Below are 27,285 nucleotides of genomic sequence, written 5' to 3'. Positions count from 1 at the left end.
AAAAAAAAAAACAAAGAAAAAGAGAGAGAGAGACCACTTTTTGACGTTTTACAAACAAAAAACCAGCTGACCATGGTCAGTGTTTGCTTTTTTGACCAATAAAACCTCTAAATTAAACCTCTCTAAACCTCTGTTAATCCTCAATAAGAGCTTCTGTAGACATATGACAGAAAAAGTCAATCTGATTAGTAATAAGTGAAGCTGGTAATGCCGTTTGTGGAGTTGTTTAATCAGATCTTCAGAGATTTAAGCCCGGTTTCACAGACACCCTAGAAAAAAAAAAAACATTACTGGTGTGCATCTTGAGACAAAACAATTGTACTGACATTTTAAGATATGTCAGCACAGGTTGCTTTCAGTTAAGACAACTGAAAAGCATTTTAGTCTAGGACTAGCTTAAGCATTGTCTGTGAAACTGTTAATGTCTTTTATCTTTATCGTCAGTTGTAGTTCTTGTATTTCTCTTTTCTTTAGTGATTCTGCTTGTTAACAGCAGGTGTTCATCACTAATGCTCAGTCATCAATTAACTGCTTAATTATGTCATTAACTTTAACTGCATCAGTGTTACTTTAACACTATATAGAGAGGGACCATATGTACTCTGAGCAGAGCTGATTTAACTCTGGAGATTTTGCTGTGAATCTAACTGATTTACAGCTTTTCGTTAAATCACATTATTTATCATGAAACATGCATTAAAGTTAAGCATTTTTTTGTGGGAGTGAAATAAGTTAGTTGTCACAACGAGCGAAAAAGGTTGACATGGAGCCGCTAAATCTCCAACCTCCGAAGAATCACCCGTTTTAAACAAACACCGAACAGAGGAGAGTCTGCTGGCAAAAAGAGAACGAGACAGAGCTCGAAATAAAACCAGAATCAACATCGGCTTGGTTTTTCGGAGATGACAAGAACTGAGGGATTTGAAATGTTGTAAAAGTGACATGGAGATGGAGTTTTTATTACTCAACAGGTGAGTAAGGTATGAACAGATAAAATGTAATATGTAGCTCTCTAACAGAGTTCATTGTAAAGCATTATAGTTGATGTAGTGCTCTGCTAGAATTTATTTTCAAGGAAGTAGCTTGTCTATTAATGAGTAAAGATACAGTAAGCACAACCAAAACAATGTTCTTCTGCAAAATGCATGCAGTTTTGTTTTTTGACCGCTAGAGGACCAAAAGTTACATAGTGTAGCTTTATATTGCATTATTTTTTCACGTTATTATGTTTTTTAATGTATTTTTGGTCAAATAAATGCAACCTTGGTGAGAAGAAGAGACGCCTTTCAAAAACAAATTCTTACATACTGAAAACTTTTGAACGCCTGGTGTGACAACTTACATTGTAGAAAAATATTGGCAAAATACAGTCTGTATCCAGTCTGATGAAAATTACTGCATTTTGGATAAGTAATTGCGTGATATTCTGGGTTATATATTTGTAAATTCTAATAATATAGCACTGCAGTAATATTAAAATATTTCAGTACTGTAATGATGAATTTAAAATTTCAGAATAGAATCTTTTTATTACCATTTTTTTTTTAATTTATGATTTATTTTATTTATGACAACTTTCATGTGCTATTATCTTAGAAAGGAGCCTTGAGTTGGTTACAACAGAACCGCTTTCTTGTTCCTTGTGGGCATCAAACAAACAACCTTGCCTGAACCACTACAGCACACATTAACTGCATTCATTCACACTATATTGAGAAATACACTGGGGAATTGTCAATATTAGATGATCTGGACCTTTAATGACACATACAAAGACAATATTTTACTTAAATGACAATAAAAAGATTAGTTTGTGAGAATGAGCAACAGAAGAGCAGCAGGTGAATGTGGAGTGTGTGTGTGAGAGCTCTGCTCACCAGCTCCTCCTCCTCTTCATCGGCCGCTGTGGGTGTGGCTGCGGGTGTGGTTGCGGGTGAAGGTGCGGGTGCGTGCGAGACGGGACTCTGGAAAAATGGTTCCTCTCCATTTTCCTCTTCTACCCTCTCAGATGAACTGAGAGAATAGCAGGGTGAGCACAGATGAGACAAGAGACAGAAAGAAACAGGACAGAGCGTTCAGAGGACAAACACATGATCTGGGCACATGCTCACAGTGACGGTTAGAGCGGGTGTTATGTTAATAAAGTTAATTTACGGTGTTATACAGTGCTGAAAAGATTTCCGAGGTTTACCAACAATCATAAAACTGATTTAATTAGATGAACTGCAAGGATGGGACGTCAACAAAAAAAAAATGCAATTACTTGCAATAATACTTGCTGTGAAATCTAATTACAGTTTCCTAATTACTCTCTCACATGAGATGATTTCAGGCATATTTCACCCTGAAATGAATTCTGTCAACATTTACTCACACTCATGTCAATCCAAGCCTGTACATCCGTGAAACACAGAAAGGAGATATTTTTATAAACAAATGAAAAAAAAAAAAAAAAAAAGTAGCTCAAAACACACTTTTAGAAATCAATTATTTGTATTCATGTTGGTTTCATTTGGTTTTGAAAAACATTTAATTTAAGAAATGTTTTAATTTAAAAGACTAAAAATGTCATTTGGTGAAACCAAATAAAAAGTAAAAACCTTTTCCTATTTATGTGTACACATCTTAATCATTTAAAAAAACAAATATGAAGAATTTATTCATAAATGGCACTGCATTTTTACGCATCACACATCATGACATTTTACAACTAACCTTTCCATGTTATAAAAATTAAATTATAGATAAATATAAAAATGTTAGTTAGTTGCTTTGCATGACAAGTTTTATTAAATTATTAAGTAAATTACCTTTTTTTTTAAAAATTCTATAAAATTCTAATAAAAGATCATGTCGAAAAAAAATTTCTTCATTTGTCTTTCTTTATTATGACATCAGGACTTTTTTTTTTTTTCTTTAGTGGTGTGTAATAAATCTGAATGGAGCCGTATAGTAGCAAAATGCAGTCCTTTGGCGTCTTCCTGTGGTCTTGTTTGGTATGGCAGGTTGACTTGAGCTTATTTGTTTAAAATGTTTAGTTCACCCAAAAATGAAATTTCTGTCATTAATTACTCACCCTCATGTCGTTCCACACCCGTAAGACCTTCGTTCATCTTCAGAACACAAATTAAGATATTTTTGATAAAATCTGATGGTTCAGTGAGGCCTGCATCGCCAGTTATAACACTCCCTTTTTCAATGCCCAGAAAGCTGCTAACACATATTTAAAACAGTTCAGTTAAAACTTTAATATCATAAAGTGACGAGAATACTTTTTGTGCACCAAAAATAACAAAATAGCAACTTTATTCCACAATATCTAGTGATCAAAACAATGCTTCATGAAGCTTTGAAGCTTTACAAATCTTTTGTTTCGAATCAGTGGTTCAGAGCGCCAAAATCACATGATTTCAGTAAATGAGGCTTCGTTACATCATAAGTGTTTTGAAACACGCTTGTGTCAAACGCAGTTTGATTCACGCTTCGAACCACTGATTCAAAGCAAAAGATTCGTAAAGCCTCGAAGCTTCATGAAGCAGTGCTTTCAAATCACCCATCACTAGATATTGTTGAATAAAGTCCTTATTTTGTGTTTTTGGCACACAAAAAGTATTCTTGTCACTTTATAATATTAAGGTTGAACCACTGCAGTCACATGAACTGTTTTAAATATGTCTTTAGTAGCTTTCTGGGCATTGAAAGTGTTGATTATCTTGCTGTCAATGCAGGCCTCACTGAGCCATCGGATTTTATCAAAAATATCTTAATTTGTGTTCTGAAGATGAGCGAAGGTCTTACGAGTGTGGAACGACATGAGGGTGAGTAATAAATGACAGAAATTTCATTTTTGGGTGAACTAACCCTTTAATTTACTGTATAACTGAGCAGAATAAGTACTATAAAGTATATGTAATATGTAAATTATGATTTTTAACTTTTGGGTGAACGCTCTTTAAACAACCTGGGCAACGAATCTACTGTCACAAATGTTCATACCTGTTGATCTGTGCAGGAGTGACGCTGGAGTCCTCGTGTAGAGCAGCAGGGGGTGGCGGCGGGTTCTTAGGAGGTCCGCCTAATGTCAGTGTACTTTCTGCTTTATCTACAGGCCCTGGGACACTCTCATCAACTACCTTCACTTCCTGTGGACTGATGTCATCAGGCAGCTTTGCGGTCACTTCCTGTGTGGGTGTGTCATCACTTTCAGCCTCTTCTTTGTGTGTCGTTTCACTGTCCTGATCTTGCACATTGTGTTCTGTGCTGACATGAACTTCTACCTCCTTCTCTTCCACAACTTTCTCCTCATTCCTTTCTTCAACAACTTTCTGTTCACTTTCAATTTCCTCCGTTTCTTCTTCCTTCTTTTCTTTTGCTGGTGAAATGTCTTCCTCCTCCACTTGTGGCAGTCCATCTTCAGGGTCTGTGTCTGTCGGCTTCTCTTCCTCTCTCTGCCCGTTCATATGCGCCTGACTGTGCTGTGCATCGCTCTCTCTCTCCTCGTCATTCTCCTCGTCATCCTCCTCTTTTTCACTGTGTTCAGGTGAAGATCTCTCAGTCTTAGTGAGGAGCTGCAGTGTGACACTCTGTCATTGGAGGGAAAAAACACTGTGACATTTCTATCTGCAGTGTTTGTATGACTCTGAGCACAAAGACACACAGTGTGTTTCTCAGACCTTGATAGTGTTGACCAGCACTCGGAGAACAGCACTTCCTGTGTAGGTGTCGTTCAGATCAAACTCCCCTCGGAGCGACTGAAACACTCCATTCATCACACGCTTCACCTGAGAATAAACACAGCGGAGCTTAGAAAGAGTGCGTTCCATCATGACTATAATGACTATATGAAACAAACGAATAATTTATGAAATAAACTGAATAATTTATTTAAATACTTTAAAAATAGAATAATAATAAATAAAAAGTTCAGTGCATCTATTACAGCACTATAATATAATATTACAGCAGTAATATTATTATAATATCCAATATAACACACAATTACTTATCTATATTACAATAATTCAATAGTTCATCAGACTTGTATTTTGCCAATATTTTACTACAATGTTAGTTGTCACTCCAGACGTTCAAATGTTTTCAAGATGTAAGATTTTTTAAATATTTTTGAAAGAAGTCTCTTCTGCTCATCAAGGCTGCATTTATTTGATCAGAAATACAGTAAAAACAGCAATATTGTGAAATATTATTACAATTTAAAATAACTGTTTTCTATGTGAATATATAGTAAATTGTAATTTATTCCTGTGATCAAAGCTGAATTTTCAGCATCATTACTCCAGTCTTCAGTGTCACATGACCCTTCAGAAATCATTCTAATATGATGATTTGATGCTCAAGAAACATTTATGATTATTATCAATGTTGAAAACAGTTGTGCTGCTTTAGAATTTGGTGGAAACTTTGAAACATTTTATTTTTCAAGATCCTTTTATTTGAAATAGAAATCTTTTCTAATTATAAATGTCCTTACTCAGATCAAATTAATGCATCATTGCTAAATAAAAGTATTCATTTCTTTCACAAAAATCTTACTGACCCCAAACTTTTGAACATTAGTGTTTATATAAATTAATAAAAATAAAGGTTAGGTCAATAATAAGTTCAGAAATGTACCAGTAAACAAATGTTTATGCCACACTTTGCAGATTTATGACGTTTGTTCTGAACTGAGAGCTTCTGATGCCTTATAAGAACAAGGTATGTTGATAATAACAAGGTGCATGCTATATGATCAGTGTCAGTATAATAGAGATGTAGTTGGAGGTCATAAAGCTCACCTCTTCTGCTGTGTCCGTCTGCTGCTGCTGCTCCGTCAGCTTCCTCTCCAGCTCTGAAACACGCGTCTCCTCCTGCTGCTTCAGCAGCACCGCTCTCTGCTCCAGCGCACGGCACTGAAACACACGCAAAACTGCTTTCACTACAGGGGTCATGGCATGGATCTTCCCTGCTCTTATGAAGTAAAACACCCGGCTGTCACAATGTAATGCAGGCTGTAACTGAAGAATGAGGCGGAGAAAACTATATTGTACCTGATAGCAAACCCAGCATCTATAAATAAGTGCTGAAGGCACTGCAAAGAGGTTAGCCAGTTATAACACAATCATTTACAAGTCTTAGATACAGCAGAAAAAAAGGTGAGAGAGAGGGTAAAAATGATAAAAGGTGCATAAAAGGGCATAAAACTCAATTCACAGAGTTGTAAGTGAGGACAGGAGGAGCCTGAGGCTCAGTAACAAATGGATGGGAAGCAGAAAGCAGTGGGTTTCACCTTTTCTCTCAAGGCCTGTAGCTCTTCTCCCTGGTCCTGCTGCTGAAGTAAACGCTGTTCCTCTGAATCACGGGACTGTTTGAGTGCATTAAACTACACAGAGGAGATAAATAAGAGTGTTAGCTGGATTAGTTAAGTGATTGTCTGAGTAATACAATTATTTTGCAGTGTTTGTGAGTTTAAGAAGACTCTTCTTGTTATAATCAGATGTGGACTGCTGAGGAAGTCATTGCTGCTGTGTGTATGTGTGCCTTCATCTGCTCTAACATTCACAAGTTTGGAATAATTACGATCAAGTCTCTTCTGCTCATCAAAGCTGCATTTATTTGATCAGAAATACAGTAAACACCATTTAAAATAACTGTGATCAAAGCTGAATTTTCAGCATCATTACTCCAGTCTTCAGTGTCACATGATCCTTCAGAAATCATTCTAATATGATGATTTGATGATCAAGAAACATTTATGATTATTATCAATGTTGAAAACAGTTGTGCTGCTTCATATTTTTGTGGAAACCGTGATACATTTTATTTTTAGGATTCTCTGATGAATAGAAAGTTAAAAAGAACAGCATTTATTTGAAATAGAAATCATAAATGTCTTTACTGTCACTTTTGATCAATTTAATGTCACTGAAGAATAAAAGTATTTCATTTCTTACTTGTATCACAGTTTCCACAAAAAATTATGCAGCAAAAACTTGAAAAAACTTCAGAAATGTTTCTTGAGCACCAAATCATCATATTGAATGATTCCTGTAGGATCCTGTGACAATGAAGACTGGACTAATGATGCTGAAAATTCAGCTTTGATCACAGGAATAAATGACATTTTACAAGATATTCACATAGAAAACAGTTATTTTAAATCGTAATAATTTTTCACAATATTACTGTTGCCTTGGTGAGCAGGAGACACTTCTTTCAAAACCATTAAAAATATGAATTATTCCAACTTTTAACTGTTAGTGAGTGAGTGAGTGTGTGTGTGTGTGTGTGTGTGTGTGTGTGTGTGTGTGTGTCTGTATGTGAGTGTGTGTATTTAAATGTGCGTGTGTGTGTGTGTGCTTGTTTTCATGATTTATAAGGACACAAACTTGTATAATGACATGGGTATTACACTGGTATTACGACGTAAACATGAAATATGAGGACATTTCATGAGTCCTCATATTTAAAATAGCTTTAAAAACATACTAAATGTTTTATTAAAAATGTAAAATGCAGACAGTTTTCTGTGATGGGTAGGTTTAGGAGTAGGGGTAGTGTAGGGGAGAGAGTGTACAGTTTGTACAGTAAAAACCATTACGTCTATGGAGAGTCCTCACTTTGATAGCAAAACAAACTTGTGTGTGTGTGTGTGTGTGTGTGTGTGTGAGAGAGAGAGTGTGTACCTTCTCCTGCAGCTGTGTGAGTTTGAGCTGCAGTGCGTCTCTGTGCTCTGTGAGTTCAGCCGTCTCTCTCCTCTGCTGTTCACGTGCCGCTGCCAGAGCCTGATCACACTTCACCTGCCACTCCTGCTCCAGATCCGCCTGCAACTGAGACAGCTGCACACAAACACACTCAGTCACAAACTACAGCTACAACACTTCAGTAGCCACGTTTACATGTACACTTTTTTGTCATTCCGACTAAAATCATTCCAATTGAAAGATTCGGTGGACTGTTTACATGAGACGTTATCTAATCCGATATGGTGTTTACATGTGCCGGCGCTTTCAATCTGAATGACTTTGTGACATGCGCACATTAGATTATGTCCTGTTTTCCGCCTTTTATTCCTGTCAACATGGAGTTCTATTATTTCTCATGCGCACTATTTTTATGTAAAGTGTTGCTCTTAATAAAGCAACAGCGTTAATTTGTAGCATATTACTGCTGTAAGGTCTGAGGAAAAGATGGGCGCAGGAAGCTGACCTTTTCAGTGGCTGTGCATCTCTAAGGAACATCTCAATACTACCCCTCCTTCCAAAGAAAAGCAGAAGCGTGTGGATGAAGGTCCGTAGTAATGATACACTGAGTTCCTTCAGTGTATTTAATAAATGTTTTGTTTCTGGTTTACTCCAGTTTGATTTTGCCGCCGCCATTTTGCATTCTGATGACCCCTGACCTCTTGACGTGATGGCGTAGACGCAAAGTAATCGGTTTAACTCATTTACATGGTTTTTATTTTGTTCGATTTATAGAAAGGTTTATCCCACCCCTCACAAACCGATTACAATTTCATTTGGTTTCATTTCATTTCCGATTGAGGTGTTTATATGGAGCATTTTCATTCGGATTGGGCTTTTAAACCGATTACAGTGCTCCATGTGTTAGGAATGGGTCATGACTGATTCTGATTGGCCATGAATTCAGTATGAATCTATTCTTGTCATCATGTATGCAAACACATTTACCTGTTCCGCTGCTGCGTGGTCAGTGCTCGTTCTGGCTTTACGTAACTGGCTCCTGAGGTTGTCCATCTCCTGCTGGCCAGCCCTCCTCACCTCTTCCAGTTCCTCATCGCAGCGCTGTCTCTCGGCCTGCCACTTCCGCTTCCTCTCAGAGAGAGTCTGAACACACAGTTCAATGCATCAGATTCAGATGAGTGTGTTCAGTCATTCATTTTCTCTCTCACACACATGTACACACAGACAGAAGCGTCAATAACTCACTCGCTCCAGACTGTCCTTCTCTGTTTTCATGTCCTGCAGCTCTTCCTCCATGTTGTTGAGTTTGAGCTCCAGTTCCTTACGCTTCTGCTTCTCCATCTTGTACTGACCCTGCACTCTGTCTGCCGTCTCCTTCAGCTCTGAAACACACAGACACTTACACCATGGATGCAACCAATAACGTAGGCAGCTGACTTGTTGCCTCACTGCCCCTATTTGTGTTCAAAGACACCTCACGAAGACAGACTTCTGAGGCAGTGTAACAGTTTAATGATCTACAGCAAAATAGCGTGAGCTTTGGTGAGAACTATGCGAATATTTAATAACTATAAAAGTAATTTCTCGCTAGAAATGACATCAGATGTGGAAAACGGTCAAAAATGTACAATTACACACAAACTGACCAGAAAACGCAACTTTCAGACATCATCTTTATTTTTAGATCAACCATCACAGAATGGAAAGCACAGGATTGTGGGATATCAAAGGCACCGAAGGATACATCTATGCTGCCTTCAAAAATTCATCAGATGAAGGTACCTTTAGGAGACAGGAAGTGAAGCTAACTTTGGATTCGGACATGCCTTGATGCCCTCCTACCTTGGAATAACATCCTTGGAAGTTTTCAGATGCAGCCCGTGTCTTAATCCTGTGTGATGCAACAGTTACCCACTGCCAGTAATTTTTCTGTCCTTACGGAAAGCAAAAATGGTGCCAACATAAAATAAAACCCAAAAGAATATGTCCTGGTCATATTTTATCCCAAAACAAAAAAGAGAAAAGAATGAAATTATATTTGCCTAAACATGATGATTTTTTAGCACTGTGACATTATTTTCAAGACAATTAAGGAACAATATTTTACCCTCAAATACACATTATTATTGTAATGCAGACAAAAATGCAATGATATACTATTTAAATAGTAACTTATTTATACATAATGGTAATATTTGTGTTACTGCCTTTGTTTTTTTAATTAAATAAAAATCACTGCATTTTTACAGAAATTGATTCTAAAGCTGATTTATATTACATATTATCTATATATATTAATTAGTGCTGTCAATCAATTAAAAAAATTAATTAATCACACATTTTTCTGTAATTAATCGCGATTAATCACACCTAACGTTAAAGTTTTTAATATATTTTTATATTGTAATAATTTCACAGTTAATCTCCAAATTAATGTAGAAACAACATACAGACAGTATATTTTAAATATTTGATCGAACCGGTAGGAAATCTACAGAAACAGAATAAAGTTATCAAACACTTTACAGTCTTCACTGCAGAAATTATAAATTAAATATAGATTAATCCTTATTAAAGCTACAAAAGTTATTCAGTCAAAAGCAGTGAGTGATTTTCTTTTGTTCTTTGATTTACATTAAAGGAAACCCCTGGTATTATTACTTGTATGGCTTAATATAACGTAAATGATGTCTCTTACTGAAATATGCAGTAGAAAACCCATTAAAGATTTACATTATTTAAAAAATCCATGACATATTTGGACAAAGGGGGGCGCCATTTTGTTCAGGTGTACGGTGCGTTCTATGTCGATGACGTCAAATGGTTGTTCTCGGTGAGCTACTGACACTGTCCTATTGCTATTTTTACCTCAACACAACTCTAAATATATTATACAATGCCAATTTTCAGTCGATGGGCCACAAAAGAAGCGATGTAAGTCTTTACTGCTTTACTAGCTTTAAGAGGAGAAAAGAATGGGAAGTTGTGAAGAATGTGGACGAATAAAACTTCCTAAAGATCCGCATTTTTGTTCTCTTCACTTTAGCCCTAGTGCCTTTGAGGCTTTTAGTAGACCACAGCTACTGAAAGAGCTTACTTATCTGTGATCGCATAAACAGTAGCATCTTCTCAGCACGTTTAACTGTGCGTAATGCATTCAGGTGATCAGACGATTTTAACACGTCAATAATACAACAGTAGTTCGAATAGCCACAGAGACATTGCACAGCTTTGATGTTTTCATCTTCACTAATTTTGCGCTCTGGCTCAAATTGAAAAGGCTGATCATGTTTTAAAAGGAACCCCACGGATATTAAGATCTGTATGCGTTACTAGATTACTGTTGCACCAAAACATACAGATGAAAAGCCTCAAAGGCATCAGGGCTAAAGTGAAGAAAACAAAGATGCAGTTAAGAAGTTTTATTCATCCACATTCTTCACAACTTCCCATTCTTTTCTCCTCTCATCACTAGTAAAGCAATAAAGACTTACATCGCTGCTCTTGTGGCCCATCGACTGAAAATTACAATGTGGCATTGCATATTATATTCTGAGTTGTGTTGAGGTAAAAATAGCAATAGGACAGGTGTCAGTAGCTCAGTGAGAGCAACCATTTGACGTCATTGACATAGAACGCACTGTGCCATGTCATGGATTTTTTAAATAATGTAAATCTTCCATGGGTTTTCTACTGCATATTTCAGTAAGACACATCATTTACATTATATTAAGCCATACAAGTCTTAACACCAGGGGTTCCCTTTAATAACAGACGTCACAGCAGCAGGTTTATTAGGCTGCTGTCACTTTAAGATGACACACATGATACGCATCCTATTGTTTCACAACTCTTTACGTTCATTTAAGACTTCATATAACTCATTTTAAAACTGTGCTTAAGAGGATACTCGACAAAGCGGGCATTTTGGCGTACTTGAGTATTGAGTGTTTTTGTCCAGCTTTCTGTGTGCTTGAGTCCTGTGTGTGTCTGTCAGCGTGCCAGTACAGATTTAAGTTCTTCTGTTGTGTGTTATTGCACTTGAATTGTTTTATAGCATTTTTGATGACGGGGAAAAAAAAAAAAAAACAGATGCTGCATTAATTCAGTTAAATATTTTTGGAGTACGGAAAACTGAGGGAGTGGCTTTATTGCATCAGACATGTGTCAGTTTGCTCACAGCTGATTGGTCCAGTTTCAGTTTGAGATCTCTTACCCCGAACACAACCTGCCCTGTAGAGCAAGTTACAATGGCGATAGACGCCGCTAAAAGCCGAGCCACTTTCATGGTGCTTAAAACCCAGAGTTGGCACAAACTAAACTGAAACATATCTGGCTATCCACCATTGAAACAAATGGTCTAAAAGAACCAGGTCACGGAAAATAATCAGACTTCCCATCACTAAAGGAAACTAGAAGCCAGCTGATTTACAGATGAGCCCGTTTCACTCGTGGTCAGCAGACAGTGTAAGCTCACCCAGTGTCTGAGCCTCCAGCGCTGTGATCTGTGTGCTGTGCTGCTGACCGTCCTGCAGGGCCGAGTTGAGTTTGGCCTGCAGTGCCGCGGCCTTCTGCTGCTGCGCGCTCAACTCCAGCTGCAGCTCCGACACGCGCGCTGTAGATGACGCCAACTCCTCGGTCAAACGTGCCTTCCAAGAGATGAGAAGAGACTGACGTTAAACCAGCTTAATCACTACTGATGGTACAGCAGGACAACTCAGATGAAATGATGATGGGACTATAATGGAAAAGGCAAAAAAGGAAATGAAAGCAATGATAAGAAGCGAAAATATGGTGGTAGAACTATCTACCCCTGCTGAGAGCTGATTGGTTAGTGAGTGGTGCCTGTTCAAAACAAAGAGTTCAAATGCTTCATTTAACATAAACAATGGGAAAGAGTGTGAAGACTATGAAGAAATGGATGAGGCGGGACAGCGCTTTTGCTCACCTGATCCCAACTCAATTCCAGTGGCAGTGCATGCTGGGAAAAGAGAGCAGTCACCACTAAAAGCTCTCAGCCATTCAGAGTAGCATTAATTAACCAATCAGAGCAGAGATACAGGTTTAGAAAGAAAGAGCAGGAGAGATATTTAAGAGTTGTCATTGCATTATGAACATCAGATTCTTCTTCAGTGTCCTTTTGTATTGGTGGAGAGCACGTAAAAAATTCAGGGAAAACATCCTCATCTACTTTAGAAATACTGACAAAAACCCCCACAAAACTTTGATTATATCATACTGCACCACAAAGGTGACACTTTGTTTCAGCCAAAAACAAAAACCCAAAGTATACTTCATTTTTTACACAAGCACTTAGTGTATTCATACGGTCGAACACGAAGCCTTTCTAAGTATACTCCATTTGACAGCATGTGTGAATAGTCGCTCGACACGAGTAGTATAATTTTATTGGTAACATTTTATTTTAGGGTCTTTTAACTAGTTGCTTATTAGCATGAATATAACTAGAATATTGGCTGTTTATTAGTACTTATTAAACACATATTAGTGCCTTATTCTGCATGACCTTATTCTACATCTCTTAATCCTACCCAATACCTAAACTCAACAACTACCTTACTAACTATTAATAAGCAGTAAATTAGGAGTTTATTGAGGGAAAAGTCGTAGTTAATAGTTTATATGTGTTCCCTATACTAAAGTGTTACCATTTTATTTAATGCCATGTCAGCATCTGAGGCTATTTTCATGGCAAAAATTAAATTACAAAAAAAAACTAATATCACAAATACAATGAAAACCAAGCAAACAAAAACACAGCAAGTAATATTATACAAGATTTTTAAAATTAACATATGATAAAAATTCATCCAGTGCTATTTTTCTGTCCTTACAGAACACAAAAATGGTGCCAAAACAAAACAAAAATGAAAAACTATTTCATCCCAAAACAAAAAATAGAGATGAATGAAATGATATGTAGCTTAAAGATGTCTATTTTAGAAAACATTAAAGTCTCCATGAAATCAAAAATGTCGATTCCTATATTGCTGTGCTGTGGATAATTGCGGTGTTTATTATAAATGATTTATCGGTGCACATCATTATTTTAAATTCATGTGGCTCATAATCTTTAATCAGAATAACTTCTCTTCACTTCTCTGATAAAGAGGGCGGGGCAACCTGTCACTCACATGAGATCCACCAATAGCAAACCACAACCATCCAATCAATTCCCCACGGACAAAATCAAGCTCCGCCCTACATTTGTCCTTGTTCCAGAAGCGATTCACTCAGATATACAACACAGTAAGGAAGAAAAGACTATTGCAAGCGACTTTTTTTTTTTTTTAGCATTGTGACAGTCACTCGACGCATGCACACTAGAAAGTTTCACCCTTGTTCAGAGTCTGTGTTATTTCTCTCCAGAAGTTATGAGTGATAAAAACGTCTTTGTTCTGTTTAAGCTAGAGTTGCGAGTCTCTCTAAACTGCCTCACACAAGCGCTCAGCGACACTGGCTGTCTGTTGTTGTTGCGTCTCCAGTTGTTTGTTGTTGTTCCATCTAGTCAGTTTCTTTTTGAGTGTGAAACAACAGGTCAGAGTTGCCACCTTGTGGACAAACTAATTAGTGCAAAAGAAACAAAAAAAATCATGGCACATGAGTATGTGCAATAAGAAAACAGTACATGTGTACCTAAGATACACGTATAGCCTAAGGTATGCATAAAAACAGTGTATACTTTGGGCTTAAGAAAGCAGCAAAGTTTTTTTTTTTTAAATAATTTAATAAAATAAAAATAAACTATTTTACTGAATGCTTGTGTGTCGTTGATTTTATTAGAGTATCGCATCATTAGCGCTATCTGTATGCCGTGTGGAGTTGCTGCCTGAATACAATGCTGCCTTAGAAGGTAGCAGCCTATGTAGGCAACATACGGCATGGTTTTGAACAGAGTTGTTCTGGTGTTATTGTACAGTACTGGACTGTTTAATAGTGTTACCTTGTCTTGTTCTGCCTGCAGTATTCTGGTCTGATTCTGTTCACTGCTGTTCTTCAGAGAGTCGTTTCTCTGTTCCATCATCAGATTACTCTGCTCCACATACCTACACAAACACAAACTCCACTTGAGTCAAAGCACACCGTGTTATTTTGACATTTCTATCCATTCCAAAACAGGAAAAGAAGAGATGGGGACAAGAGCAGGTAACAGAAGCAGTTAACATTGCAAGCTTAACTAACTAACTTCTAATGCTATGTGATATTGGGAAAAACTTTTTCGGCTATATAAATTAGTGGCCAAAAGTGATGTCCAGAGGGGATATTTGTCTTTAATGACCCTACAAGTTCAATTAAACCATCAAAATATAAGGAAAATATTTGATATATATTTTAAATATGTGGGAAGAACAAAACACTAAACTTGGTTTTTATTTGACAAAATTATTTGGCAAAAAAAAGGCAAACCAGCTGCAGGTTTTACTTTACTATGTAACAAAAAATGCATAGAAAAACAAAAAGCTCACATGAAAAAGCATACTTCAACTACAACATAATCAGTTATTAATATTTCATTGGTTCTCTCTTGCTTTTGCATGTTTATAATTTCTTTGTATGACAGCCTGACCAAAAATTATGATCCAGTCAGAAGGCTTTTCAATCCACAAATCACCAACATTTACCATGGATTTACTGTAGTAACACTAACTGTAACCATGGTATTGTGGCAGAAATGAGGGATATTCATATTGAATTTTATTATATTATTAATGTAGACATGTATTAAATGTATTAAAGTAAATGGAATATAATTACAGTATTATTTGTTATTAAACTACAGCCGTTTTTGTGCATTTGTATTTATACTAAATGTGTTTAGGCCACTGTTTTTCAGAACAAATACCATAGAAACAATATAGTTTTACCATGGTAATGAGGTGCCATGCGTGGTTTTACCTGTAGTTATCATGATCTACAAGTGTATGATATTATGGAAGACCAATTTTAATAAGAATTTTATTAATATTTCAATTTTATCCTATAAAAATTAGGTTGTTAAAATGTTTACATATGTTACTGTTTTTGTCTGGAGCCCTGCGATATATTGTGGAGCCCTATTTTTCTTTAATGAAGGATATAGAAGATACTAAAACTATAACAGAAAAAGGGAAGATGCCGAATATAATGTGAGATTGTCTGACCTCTGGTTCTGATTGATGAGCTCGCTGATCTTGCGGTTCTGCTCCTCTATGCGCGAGCTTTTCTCAAACACCTCTTTCTTCAGACACTCATTCTCCTGAATAAATGATAGGAGGGTTTATTGAGTACTGAGAACTATGAATGAAGGTTCATCTGACCAGTCACTGCAAATTACCTGTATGATTCTCTGAATGTTGTGCATGATCATGGCTGTTTCCATGGACATGTTCGACAAGCCCAATGAAACGCTGCCTTGCTTTTGTAGGTCATCAATCTGAAAAAGTAGAGCGATTTCTCAAAATGTTGTTCAAGTGTAAAATGTAGTTACTTATAAATATCTACTAATTATGTACCAACCTTTGAGGACAAGTGGTCCAGTTTATCTCCCACTTTCCCAACAGCCAATCGGATTTCAGTGTTGTGTTGTCGAGCCTCTGTCATCAAGAAGGATGTGACATCACTAGGTCCTTAAAGAGACAGGCATCATTTACAATCCCAACCTTAACTATAACAATGTATTGACTTATGCAGCTGATAAACTACTAACAAATGCAATGTTTTTGTCCAAGTGGTGAGATGTTGTAGTTTGTACAGGTTTTGTAGGGATCTTTACCTTGGTAAGGCACAGTCTGTGTGGGGTACATCTGGCTTACAGGCTGCAAAGAGGAAAGTCACAGTCAACGGATGTTTAATACTTGGTGTTAAAGGTTTGTTTGAATCCTTAACTAAAAGTATAAGCAATAATAATAGTAATGTTGGCCAACATCAACATTTGTTATCAATCTTGTTCTTTAAGTAATAAAATCAGTCCCTCCAGGATTTCGCGATTCTATCACAGAATTAAACGCAAAATCAAGGCAGCTTGCATTTTTATCTTATTTCTGCAATTTTTCAGCAAAAAAATGTTAACCTGAGAGGCTGAAAAACAATATTAGCTAATAAAATTACATAATTCAGAGTCAAAACAAGTGAATCAATACATGTTCGACTGTCCTGCTGCTGTATTGCAGTGAATTCCACTCTAAAGTGAGCAGGGATGGACCGACCATATGGAGCAACGAGTCACACGGTTATATACAAGTGTTTTCAACTTAAAAAATTAGGCCCATTCAAACAACGGAAATCTCTCTAAATCATTCATTCACAACCTTCACTTGTCTATTGATTAATTTTTATCCAATAAAAAGACATGAACAAAAACTATAATGGAAACACATTTAACAAATAAATCCCTTGATGTGCAACCAAAACACACTCAACAGAGGCTGTGGACTAACCAGCGGACCAATCACATCACAGGATCTCAGGTGTTGGTTTGATCATTCTGAAACGCCTGAGCCAAAGTCTGTCATCATCAGATTGATTTGGTTTAATTCCCTCTTGTGATTGTGTTCCCAAACACCAGCATCCGAACGCAAGAGAACACGACAGCGTTTATTGCATTTCGTCTGCCGCTCTGAAACGCAACTCATTAATGATGGAGGAAAAAACTTCCCAGATTGCAGCAGCTTCCATTTTAATTACAGATATTTTGTGCCAATTTCCCAAGAAGTGACGATTTCATGTTTTTGAAAACATGGGATGGAAACGCTGCTTTATTCATGTTTTACACGATATTCCAATTTTGTGCACTAGTTAAATTCACAACTTTGGATGGAAACATAGCTACTGATTATACTATTATATATTGTTAAAAAATGCAAAAAAAGTATTACAACAATAGACAATGATATAACTGTTAAATTGTAAAACATGAAATAATTTAAAACAGTCCTTTGCGTTTTTCGCGTATGGAAAACGTCTAAAAATGTTGTGTTCTGCTGTCAGGCCAGTAGATGGCGATGTCACTTTGTAAAGAAACACTATGCGCCTACAGACCAAACACGTAACACGCATGCGCATGATGTCAGCGTTTTCACAAATTCACGTTTTTGTAGTTTACAAGGAGACGATAACAGTATCGTTTTCAAAACCTTTGAAACACGCTTTCAAACGTTCACGTTTTCAGGCCCCCAAAACGCCGTTGTCATGTAAATAAATGGCCAAAATGCATAAAAAGTTTGAAAGTGGTGTCGTGTAAACGGCCCCTTAGCGACTATTGCGTTTGACACAATTCTGCATTTTCATTAAAGCAGAATTATGAGTATTTATTTACTCTTGCTGCCACTAACACTAATTACACATGTACATCATGATTACTGGTGGGTTTTCAATGCAAAACAACAACAAAAAAGTGCAGCAAACGTCACTGCAATATTTGGGAAATATCTGCAGCAAATTTAGTCATTTTAGGCCATGTAAAGTCCTGGTGAAATCCTGAAGGGACTGACTGATGAAGTTACACAGCAATAAGGAATTACCAACCTGAAAGGCATGTACGACTCCTGGCATCATGGGCTGTGGATTGGCCGTTGCCAAAGAAACAGGTAAAAGGGCTGTACCTGGAACACAAAGAGCACATACAACAGTTTTAACAGCAAATAACTGAGAATTTGTGTGTTGTTTATGTGGTTTCCCGCTACATTTCAGCTAAACATTTAAACTACTGGCCTTCATAAGAATATGATTTGATACATGCGTGTTACCCTGCACTGAAGGCGGAGGGGCGGAGGTCATGTGTACAGGCTGTGGCGACGGTGCACTGCTGCGTTCCTTGAGTCTGGACACACTCGGGTCCTGAAGCAATAACAGGATCATCTGTAAACCTCCACAGGCACTCATGCACTCTCTCACATTTATATACTTTATGTCTTTATTAAAGGTAAAACACAGATTACAGTGTCAGATGTTTCTCGTTTGTGTCTGATAGGAGACAGTGTAAGATCACTGTAAAGAAACAGTCAGTCTTGCCTCGAGTTCAGAGTCGCTGGAGTCTGGCTGTGAGGGTGATGAGGCTGGGCCGGCGATGAAGGGCAGCATCGGCTGACCCATTCTGGCCATGCGTGAGATCAGTTTAGCTTTAGTGGCATCGGGATTCTGGAGACAGTGCAAAACATGTCAGAAAACATAAAGATAGTTTATTATTAGGGATGCATTGATATTAAAATTCTAGTTTTACTAATTCTGATTACTAATAAAGTGCTTATAATAAAAAAGTCTATACAATTTTGTTACCAAAAAAAAATAATACAAGTGAATTTCGGCATAAAAACAATATAATTAACAACTATGAATGATGGCTATTTATTCAGAGATTTGCTAAAGATTGCATTTAACAGTGTTATTAAATATTAAATAAAATTCCAAAGTTTATGGTCGGTAAGATTTTTTTAATGTTCTTGAGTCTCTTCTGCTCACCAGGGCTGTATTTATTTGATCGAAAATACAGTAAAAACAGTAATATTGTGAAATATTTTTACAATTGAAAATAGCCGTTTTTTATGTGAATATTTTTTCGTAATGTAATTTATTCCTGTGATCAAAGCTGAATTTTCAGCATCATTACTCCAGTCTTCAGTGTCACATGATCCTTCAGAAATCATTCTAATATGATGATTTGACACTCAAGAAATATTTCTGATTATTATCAATGTTGAAAACAGACATGCTGCTTCATATTTTTGTGGAAACTGATACATTTTTTTTTAGTCTTTCAGTCTCTGAAAGTTGATGAAAGTTCAAAAGAACGGCATTTATTTGAAACAGGGATCACTTGTAACATTATAAATGTCTTTACTATCACTTTTGATTAATTAAATGCATCCTTCCTAAATAAAAGTATTAAATTCTTAAAAAAAAAAACATCTTTTGAACAGCAGTGTCTAATGATTGATGAATGTGAACAAATGTAAAAATAGGAGAAATGAGCCTATTAAAAATACAGTATACATTCAATATTGACCGATATAGATGTGATAACTTCTAACTAAAAAAAAAAGGAAAAATAAATAAAATCCCTAATGTCAACCAATAATCAGTATGGCACAGATATATTGTACATACCTATTTATTATAACGGTATGTTCTTTATTTTTGGCCTTTTGCCATTTTTATTGAAAGGGGGAAAGAATATGTTGCAAGCTAGATTAGAACTTGCAATGCCCATATGAACACGTCAAGCTCAATGTGTCTTGTGCACTAACCACTAAGCCAGCTATGCTTACTTCAATAAAACTCTGCATTACAAAAAAAGCTAAAAACAAACATGTGATGCACCTGAAAAGAACCAAAACTTACACTGAGCTGTTCACTGAGGGAGTTTGATTTTGCTCGAAGTGGCGGTTCACTGTAAACAAAGAAGAGATGTAGCAAACAGAGAACCTCAATCAAATACTATTCATTTAAAATATCATCTAAAATCAGGCTCCATCAAGAGGCCAGTCGGGCTCACCTGGGTTTGCCAGGTTGTGGGGCAGAGCTGAGGTGCTGGTTCAAATCAGAGGGGCCCAGACTCTCAACGCTGGGAGCCGGAGACGGAGCCGCCAAATCACTCGAACTTCCATCCTTTGCAAACTTAACCTGCACATGCATCAAGAGAGAACACATAATGAAGAGAGCAGGGCTGTATCTCAATTTGCATACCCTACAAAGTATGTACTGGGTCAGAGGATGGAAAAGGACATACTTTTGAGTATATATTAATGGGATCCTATTATGCTTTTTTACACGTTCATCTTTCTTTAGTGTGAAATGTTGCTGTTTGAGTATGAAAAATGTCTGCGAAGTCCCTCCAGCGGGAGATATTCTACACATCAGTGTGCACTGTTTCTGAAAAAATGTATTTTTTGAACATTCAAGCATGAAAACCTGCTAAAAACAAGCAAAAACTTTGAAAAAAGGCATAATAGGTCCTCTTTAAGACATTGGAACATATAACATCATAAAAAGCTGACAAAACTTTGTCAGTCATGAGAAAGTAAATGTGAGAATGACGTACCCGGCGGATCTCCGCTTCAAAGACTAGTATGCTGTCCGGAGGCACGCGGTTGGGAACGCCCTGCGATCCGTACGCGAGACTGGGCGGAATCACCATGAGGCGCCTTCCACCTTTGCGCATGTTCAACATCCCCTCCTCCCAGCCCTGAGAGACGAAGAGAAATCACTTTACTCTGCCAAATGAGTGATAATGACACATAAAAGTCAACTTCCCCCTCACCTTAATGACCTTACCAGCCCCGAGCTTCAGTCTCAGCAGCTTGTCTTTGTTCAGATTGGAGTCAAACATCTGGAGGAGAAGAAAATAAACCAAAAGAATTTGGATAAAGTTGGGTGGCAGGAAATAAAACAAATCATCTATGGATAAAGTGTGATTTTTTATTTTATTTTTAAAGAAATGAATACTTTTATTCAGCAAGGACACATTAAAATGATCAAAAGTGACAGTTAAGACATTTATAATGTTACAAAAGATTTATATTTCAAATGAATGCTGTTCTTTCGAACTTTCTATTCAAAGAATCCTGAAAAAATATGTATCACAGTTTAAACAAAAATATGAAGCAACAACTGTTTTCAATATTGATAATAATCAGAAATGTTTCTTGAGCATCAAATCAGATCATAATGGCAGCTTATTAACTCGCCTAAGCCATGCCCATTTTAGGCCCTGTGTTCACATAAACGTGGTCATTGATAAACATCTTTACCTGTCCGATGGTGTGGTTTTGCAGCAGCCAACCAGAGTACGCCACCTCTAAAGAGTCTCCATTCTCCACACCCTGACCCTCACCAAGAAGAAGATCCTGGGTCACGACAGAGTCTACCGGACCGCCGCAGTTCACTTTGGCAAGACAAACCTGAAACAATGACATTGCTGCGTAAGAATCTCCTCACACAATACCAGGTGATGAAGACCCCACAAAATACAAACCTCTTTAGAAAAGTCTGTAGCTGCTTTCTCTGATTCAAACATCAGTGACCAATTCTGTCTCTGGTCATCATAAAACGTGCAGTAGTTACTGGGCTGGACCTGAATGCGAGAGAGACCATTACAAACAACATACAGAAAACAAACATGTTGCCTGTCTTTAATTGTGCGAATAAGAGCTCACAGTGAGGATGAAGCCTCTGTGGATCCTGGCGGCCGTCACCTGCTTCTGTTGACTGACATACAGCAGGATCTTGTACTGAAGAAGAGTTCAGACAAGTGTGTTTGTGTTATAAACATCTCTATTTAAGACTCAGTCAAAAAACATGTGATCATTCTAACCTCTTTAGTGGTATGATTTCCAAGGACCGCAGCTCCCAGCTTGCCTTGTTTTGCATACTGTCCGTTAACACTGCACAGAGAAAACAGTGATCACTGCATTAATCTGCAAACTAACCACAGACAATCAATGCCCAAGATAAATCTTTACATGTAAATTCTAGCATGTACTTTGCTTTGGAAATAAAAGGGCAATATAATAAGCGTGCCAACCAAGTGCCGACTACCATGACACTGACAGCAAACAGACTAAATAACAAATACACAATATTCTTTTCCAACTTACTATCTGTAGGCATGTACTGCAGTAGCACAGAGAACAGCAGGAGGATTCTGAGCAGAGGCTGGCTTTTGGGTTGGGGGTCCTGTAAAAACATTGTCAGAAAAATTTACATTAAAGGAGTAGTATCATACTTTTTATAGTTTTTTTCCATAATGTCCACTTATGGGGAAATTCACGAAACAATTTTGCCTCTTTTGCACAGCACAAACATCTGTGTCTCATTCACCAGCCACTCAAAATCCAGTTTAACGGGCACAGTACTGAAATTGTGTTGCGTCTTTAATATTTAATCATTCACATTCAAACACGGCTCCTAATTAGGCTCATTATAAATTGCGCTTTATTCACAAAAATGCCCAGTGCAATCACGCTATTATCGCCAAATGAAACCTGCCATTAAATGAATGTAATCTAAGCGAAAAAAGAGTTAGTGAATTAAGAATATCAGTGTTTCATTCTTAATGAACAAGAACACATATCATTGTTTCATTATTAGCGAATCTACAATGTTAAAATATTAAGATTTTATGGTAACCCTTTAGTATAGGGAACACATATAAACTATTAACTACGACTTTTCCCCTCAATAAACTCCTAATTTACTGCTTATTAATAGCTAGTAAGGTAGTTGTTAAGTTTAGGTATTGGGTAGGATTAAGGGATGTAGAATAAGGTCATGCAGAATAAGTCATTAATATGTGCTTAATAAGTAATAATAAATAGCCAATATTCTATTAATATGCATGCTAATAAGCAACTAGTTAAAAGACCCTAAAATAAAGTGTTACCGATTTTATTTTTGAGTGCAACAGTCAGGTTCCGGAAGTAAAATTCTCATTCATTGTATCTATTAGGAAATGTATTTTTGACAATATAACGCTATAAACTGTTAAAGACAGACATACTGTGAGCTCCAAGGCTGGTATATGATTTTGTTGAAGCCATCAGCCTGCATGATTTCAATGTAATCTTTAAATAATCATGTGTAATAGTGGAATTCCTGGTGAAAAACTACATTACCCATGATTCTGCAAAGAAATCTCCACCAATCAGAGAACTGCGACAATGAAATTGCGCCAAAAAAAAGTGTTGAAGCACTGCAAATGAGTCTAAATACTACTTAAATATTGGTATATACAGTGCATCCAGAAAGTATTCACAGCGCTTCACTTTTTTCCACATTTTGTTATGTGACAGCCTTATTCCAAAAGGGATTAAATTCGTTATTTTCCTCAAAATTCTACAAACAATACCCCATAATGACATCGTGAAATAAGTTTGTTTGAAATCTTTGCAAATTTATCAAAAAAAAAAAAAAAAATCACATGTACATATGTAAGTATTCACAGCCTTTGCCATGACTCTCAAAATTGAGCTCAGGTGCATCCTGTTTCCACTGATCATCCTTGAGATGTTTCTACAACTTGACTGGAGTCCACCTGTGGTAAATTCAGTTGATTGGACATGATTTGGAAAGGCACACACCTGTCTATAAAAGGTCCCACAGTTAATAGTGCATGTGAGAGCACAAACCAAGCCATGAAGGAATTGTCTGTAGACCTCCGAGATTGTATCGAGGCACAGATGTGGGGAAGGGTACAGAAACATTTCTGCAGCACTGAAGGTCCCAGTGAGCACAGTGGCCTCCATCATCCGTAAATGGAAGAAGTTTGGAACCACTAGGACTCTTCCTAGAGCGGGTCGCCCGGCCAAACTGAGCGATCGGGGGAGAAGGCCCTTAATCAGGGAGGTGACCAAGAACCCGATAGTCACTCTGACAGAGCTCCAGCGTTTTTCTGTGGAGAGAGGAGAATCTTCCAGAAGAACAACCATCTCTGCAGCACTCCACCAATCAGGCCTGTATGGTAGAGTGGCCAGTCGGAAGTCACTCCTCAGTAAAAGGCACATGACAGCCCGTCTGGAGGACTCTCAGACCATGAGAAACAAAATTCTCTGGTCTGATGAAACAAAGATCGAACTCTTTGGTCTGAATAGAAAGCGTCATGTCTGGAGGAAACCAGGCACCGCTCATCACCTGGTCAATACCATCCCTACAGTGAAGCATGGTGAGCATCATGCTGTGGGGATGTTTTTCAGCGGCAGGAACTGGGAGACTAGTCAGGATCGAGGGAAAGATGAATGCAGCAATGTACAGAGACATCCTTGATGAAAACCTGCTCCAGAGCGCTCTGGACCTCAGACTGGGGCGAAGGTTCATCCTCCAACAGGACATCGACCCTAAGCACACAGCCAAGATAACACAGGAGTAGCTACGGGACAACTCTGTGAATGTCCTTGAGTGGCCCAGACAGAGCCCAGACTTGAACCCGATTGAACATCTCTGGAGAGATCTGAAAATGGCTGTGATCCGACACTCCCCATCCAACCTGATGGAGCTTGAGAGGTCCTGCAAAGAAGAATGAGAGAAACTGCCCAAAAATAGGTGTGCCAAGCTTGTAGCATCACACTCAAAAAGACTTGAGGCTGTAATTGGTGCCAAAGGTGCTTTAACAAAGTATCGAGCAAAGGCTGTGAATACTTATGTACATGTGATTTTTTTTTTTTTTAAATAAATTTGCACAGATTTCAAACAAACTTCTTTCACGATGTCATTATGGGGTATTGTTTGTAGAATTTTGAGGAAAATAATGAATTTAATCCCTTTTGGAATAAGGCTGTAATATAACAAAATGTGGAAAAAGTGATATATATATATATATCTCAAAATCTTTCAATCTATATTCCTCCATCTTTAATTCGATTGTTATTCGCAATGCTTCATGGGATTGTAGTTCTTTCCCCTCATTAAAGCCGTCAAGTTCACAGTCTTTCTGTCTGATTTTCAAATACCATTTTGCTTCTAATAAAACTTTGTAATGTTGATAATGATTCACCTCACAACTTGTTTCATGGCTTATAACTCTTAAGCAAAAGGAGTACTTCAACGCTGGCAAAATGGGCTTTCAGTAAAACTGGGCTGCCTATACAGCAGAAAGGCAAATAAAACTGAAATCAGTGCTATCTGACTAGAGAAAACAGAAAAGGCTGTTGTCTTCCTTTTTGCCAAATAGGTAGGAAAAGTTAAACAGCCAAAATGCACTGGGCATGTTGCCATCCAAGGCCACTCCCATTGTGCTATGAATATGCTTACCAGAGTCAAATACCACCTTGCTTTAGTAGGAAATACTTCTTAGCAAACTTTTAATCATAATGGTGTCAACTTCTATTGTTTCCGGGTGCAGGAATTCAAAGTTTAGCGGGAGCGAGTTACTTTCGGTTTCCGGTGAAGGATCCAGCGCATTGTAGGCAGCGGCTAAAGACTGCAAAGAACCATAAATATGGAGAGAACGCCGTCAAAGAGTATAGAACCCAAGAGGCGAAACTCTGATGCTTTTTGGGGTAACAGTCACTAGGTGGCGCGACAGCCATTTTGGGGTGAAAGTGCCAACTGAACAATAGAATCCATCACATCTTACGTACCCAAAATCTGCAAATCTCACAGCCAAATCAGAAACGCAATAGAAAATTTCTCAAATTCAGTAAATTTTATGACACCTACAGTAAATGTTGTATTGTCTTAGCCTATATATGTTTTATGTTATCAGTTGTGGAATCCAACCATTGCACATATGTAGTTAGCCTAATATAGTAATAGTAAATTACTCCACTAGGTCTGAAATACGTTTTAATCCCCTGGATCACGCTACAAACATAATGATCTTATAGAACATGATGCATTGCGGTGCATCCGCATAATTATCCCATAATTGCCACTTTTGTACACAGTGGCTGTGTTTTTTTGTTTACATAGTCTTGCTTTAAGGGACATTAATATAAGACAACACTGCAAAAACAGTTTACTGTCAAGCTGTTATATTCTGTTATTTATTTATTGTCCAACATTCCCAATTTTTCTGATGCATGTCCTTAATTTAATTTCATATGTTGATATTAATACAGTGTTTATAATGCTAATACTTGAACTTCAAAGAATTTTAACCCAAACTGACTGGGTTTCTAGAGAGCAAAGGTTTTTGTGAAAAAAGTGGAAGACTTAAACACAAAGTCTGTAAAATAAACCGTTAAAAGGATTTGATGATCACTAGCGATAGTATTTTATTCTGTGTTGTCATCATTCAGGTTGGATTTTAGCTTTAATGTACGTTTTTTTTTTTTTAACAAAGCAGCTGATATTGCCATAGAAACTAGTGGGCTGCCGACTCGCTTTCACCCCAAAATGGCGGAAACGCAGGGCTGCTGCTGGGCGCCGGTGTTGCAACGGAACATTCTATTGAGTTTCGCTTCTTGTCAGCGTATATTCTTTGACGCCGTGATGGAAAATCTGAAACACCTCTGTATTTGTAGTCATCATTTAAAACTGGATGACCATGAACAGTGTTTTAGGCCAAACGGAGGGGAAAAACTGAAATAAACTGCTGTTCTGTAAGTTCCGTCTGAAGCAAAACGCAGACATAGTATGATACAATTTTCAGTGATAAACCTACCCTTACAATAACTTTAACTGTTCTGTTAATAACCCTCTGTTGATCTGACTGTCCGTGGGCGGGGATACAAAGATGCCCAAGTATAATCTGTAGTTTTCACGAAAGCCATGAAGCTGTCAAAGTCCGCTGAATGTCACATTTTGCATCATGTGGCGGACATTTGCTGATAAACAGGAATTTCTCAGTCCAGGTAACATGGAGAAAGAAAATTGCTCATTTGCATATACTACCGACATTATAACAATACAAAGTGTGTTGAAAAAAGCCAAAACACACTTTACACTTTAAACAAAGACTTTTTAAAAATCCTTACGAGAAAAATACTTCCAGAACAAAGGCAATTAAAACAGTGGGCGGGCACCGATGCACTCTATAAGACATCCTGACATGTAAACAGGGATGGTTATGTTTTGATGCATTCACCTGTCTGAAATCTGAAAGTTGCAGTACTTTGAGTTTTGAAACCTTTTACTAGGACAAGGGTGGAAA

The 27,285-nt window shown here is 37.4% G+C and overlaps 1 protein-coding gene across 2 annotated transcripts in view; it reads right to left on the bottom strand.

Annotated features, from left to right (window-relative positions):
- Nucleotides 1-27,285, bottom strand: part of fkbp15b (FKBP prolyl isomerase family member 15b) — a 32,776-nt gene that overhangs the window by 1,806 nt on the left and 3,685 nt on the right. Inside the window, exons 3-29 of one of the 2 annotated variants that reach the window (XM_051902288.1) lie at nt 22,295-22,373; nt 22,012-22,081; nt 21,854-21,928; nt 21,673-21,771; nt 21,449-21,598; nt 20,959-21,027; nt 20,740-20,883; nt 20,194-20,321; nt 20,040-20,088; nt 18,714-18,839; nt 18,449-18,539; nt 18,228-18,304; nt 16,477-16,519; nt 16,221-16,330; nt 16,039-16,137; nt 15,866-15,960; nt 14,668-14,770; nt 12,652-12,684; nt 12,181-12,352; nt 8,949-9,085; nt 8,691-8,846; nt 7,686-7,838; nt 6,290-6,382; nt 5,799-5,912; nt 4,674-4,781; nt 3,997-4,583; nt 1,878-2,013 (exon numbers count right to left, since the gene is read on the bottom strand). In XM_051902288.1, the coding sequence (XP_051758248.1) occupies nt 1,878-2,013; nt 3,997-4,583; nt 4,674-4,781; nt 5,799-5,912; nt 6,290-6,382; nt 7,686-7,838; nt 8,691-8,846; nt 8,949-9,085; nt 12,181-12,352; nt 12,652-12,684; nt 14,668-14,770; nt 15,866-15,960; nt 16,039-16,137; nt 16,221-16,330; nt 16,477-16,519; nt 18,228-18,304; nt 18,449-18,539; nt 18,714-18,839; nt 20,040-20,088; nt 20,194-20,321; nt 20,740-20,883; nt 20,959-21,027; nt 21,449-21,598; nt 21,673-21,771; nt 21,854-21,928; nt 22,012-22,081; nt 22,295-22,373 (3,296 nt within the window). The remainder of the gene's footprint in view (nt 1-1,877; nt 2,014-3,996; nt 4,584-4,673; nt 4,782-5,798; nt 5,913-6,289; nt 6,383-7,685; nt 7,839-8,690; nt 8,847-8,948; nt 9,086-12,180; nt 12,353-12,651; nt 12,685-14,667; nt 14,771-15,865; nt 15,961-16,038; nt 16,138-16,220; nt 16,331-16,476; nt 16,520-18,227; nt 18,305-18,448; nt 18,540-18,713; nt 18,840-20,039; nt 20,089-20,193; nt 20,322-20,739; nt 20,884-20,958; nt 21,028-21,448; nt 21,599-21,672; nt 21,772-21,853; nt 21,929-22,011; nt 22,082-22,294; nt 22,374-27,285) is intronic. The other variant, XM_051902289.1, reaches the window with a different exon arrangement.

Source organism: Ctenopharyngodon idella, chromosome 8 (assembly GCF_019924925.1).
Source record: "Ctenopharyngodon idella isolate HZGC_01 chromosome 8, HZGC01, whole genome shotgun sequence".
Taxonomy (NCBI): Eukaryota; Metazoa; Chordata; class Actinopteri; order Cypriniformes; family Xenocyprididae; genus Ctenopharyngodon; species Ctenopharyngodon idella.
This window is presented reverse-complemented; position numbering and strand designations above follow the sequence as displayed.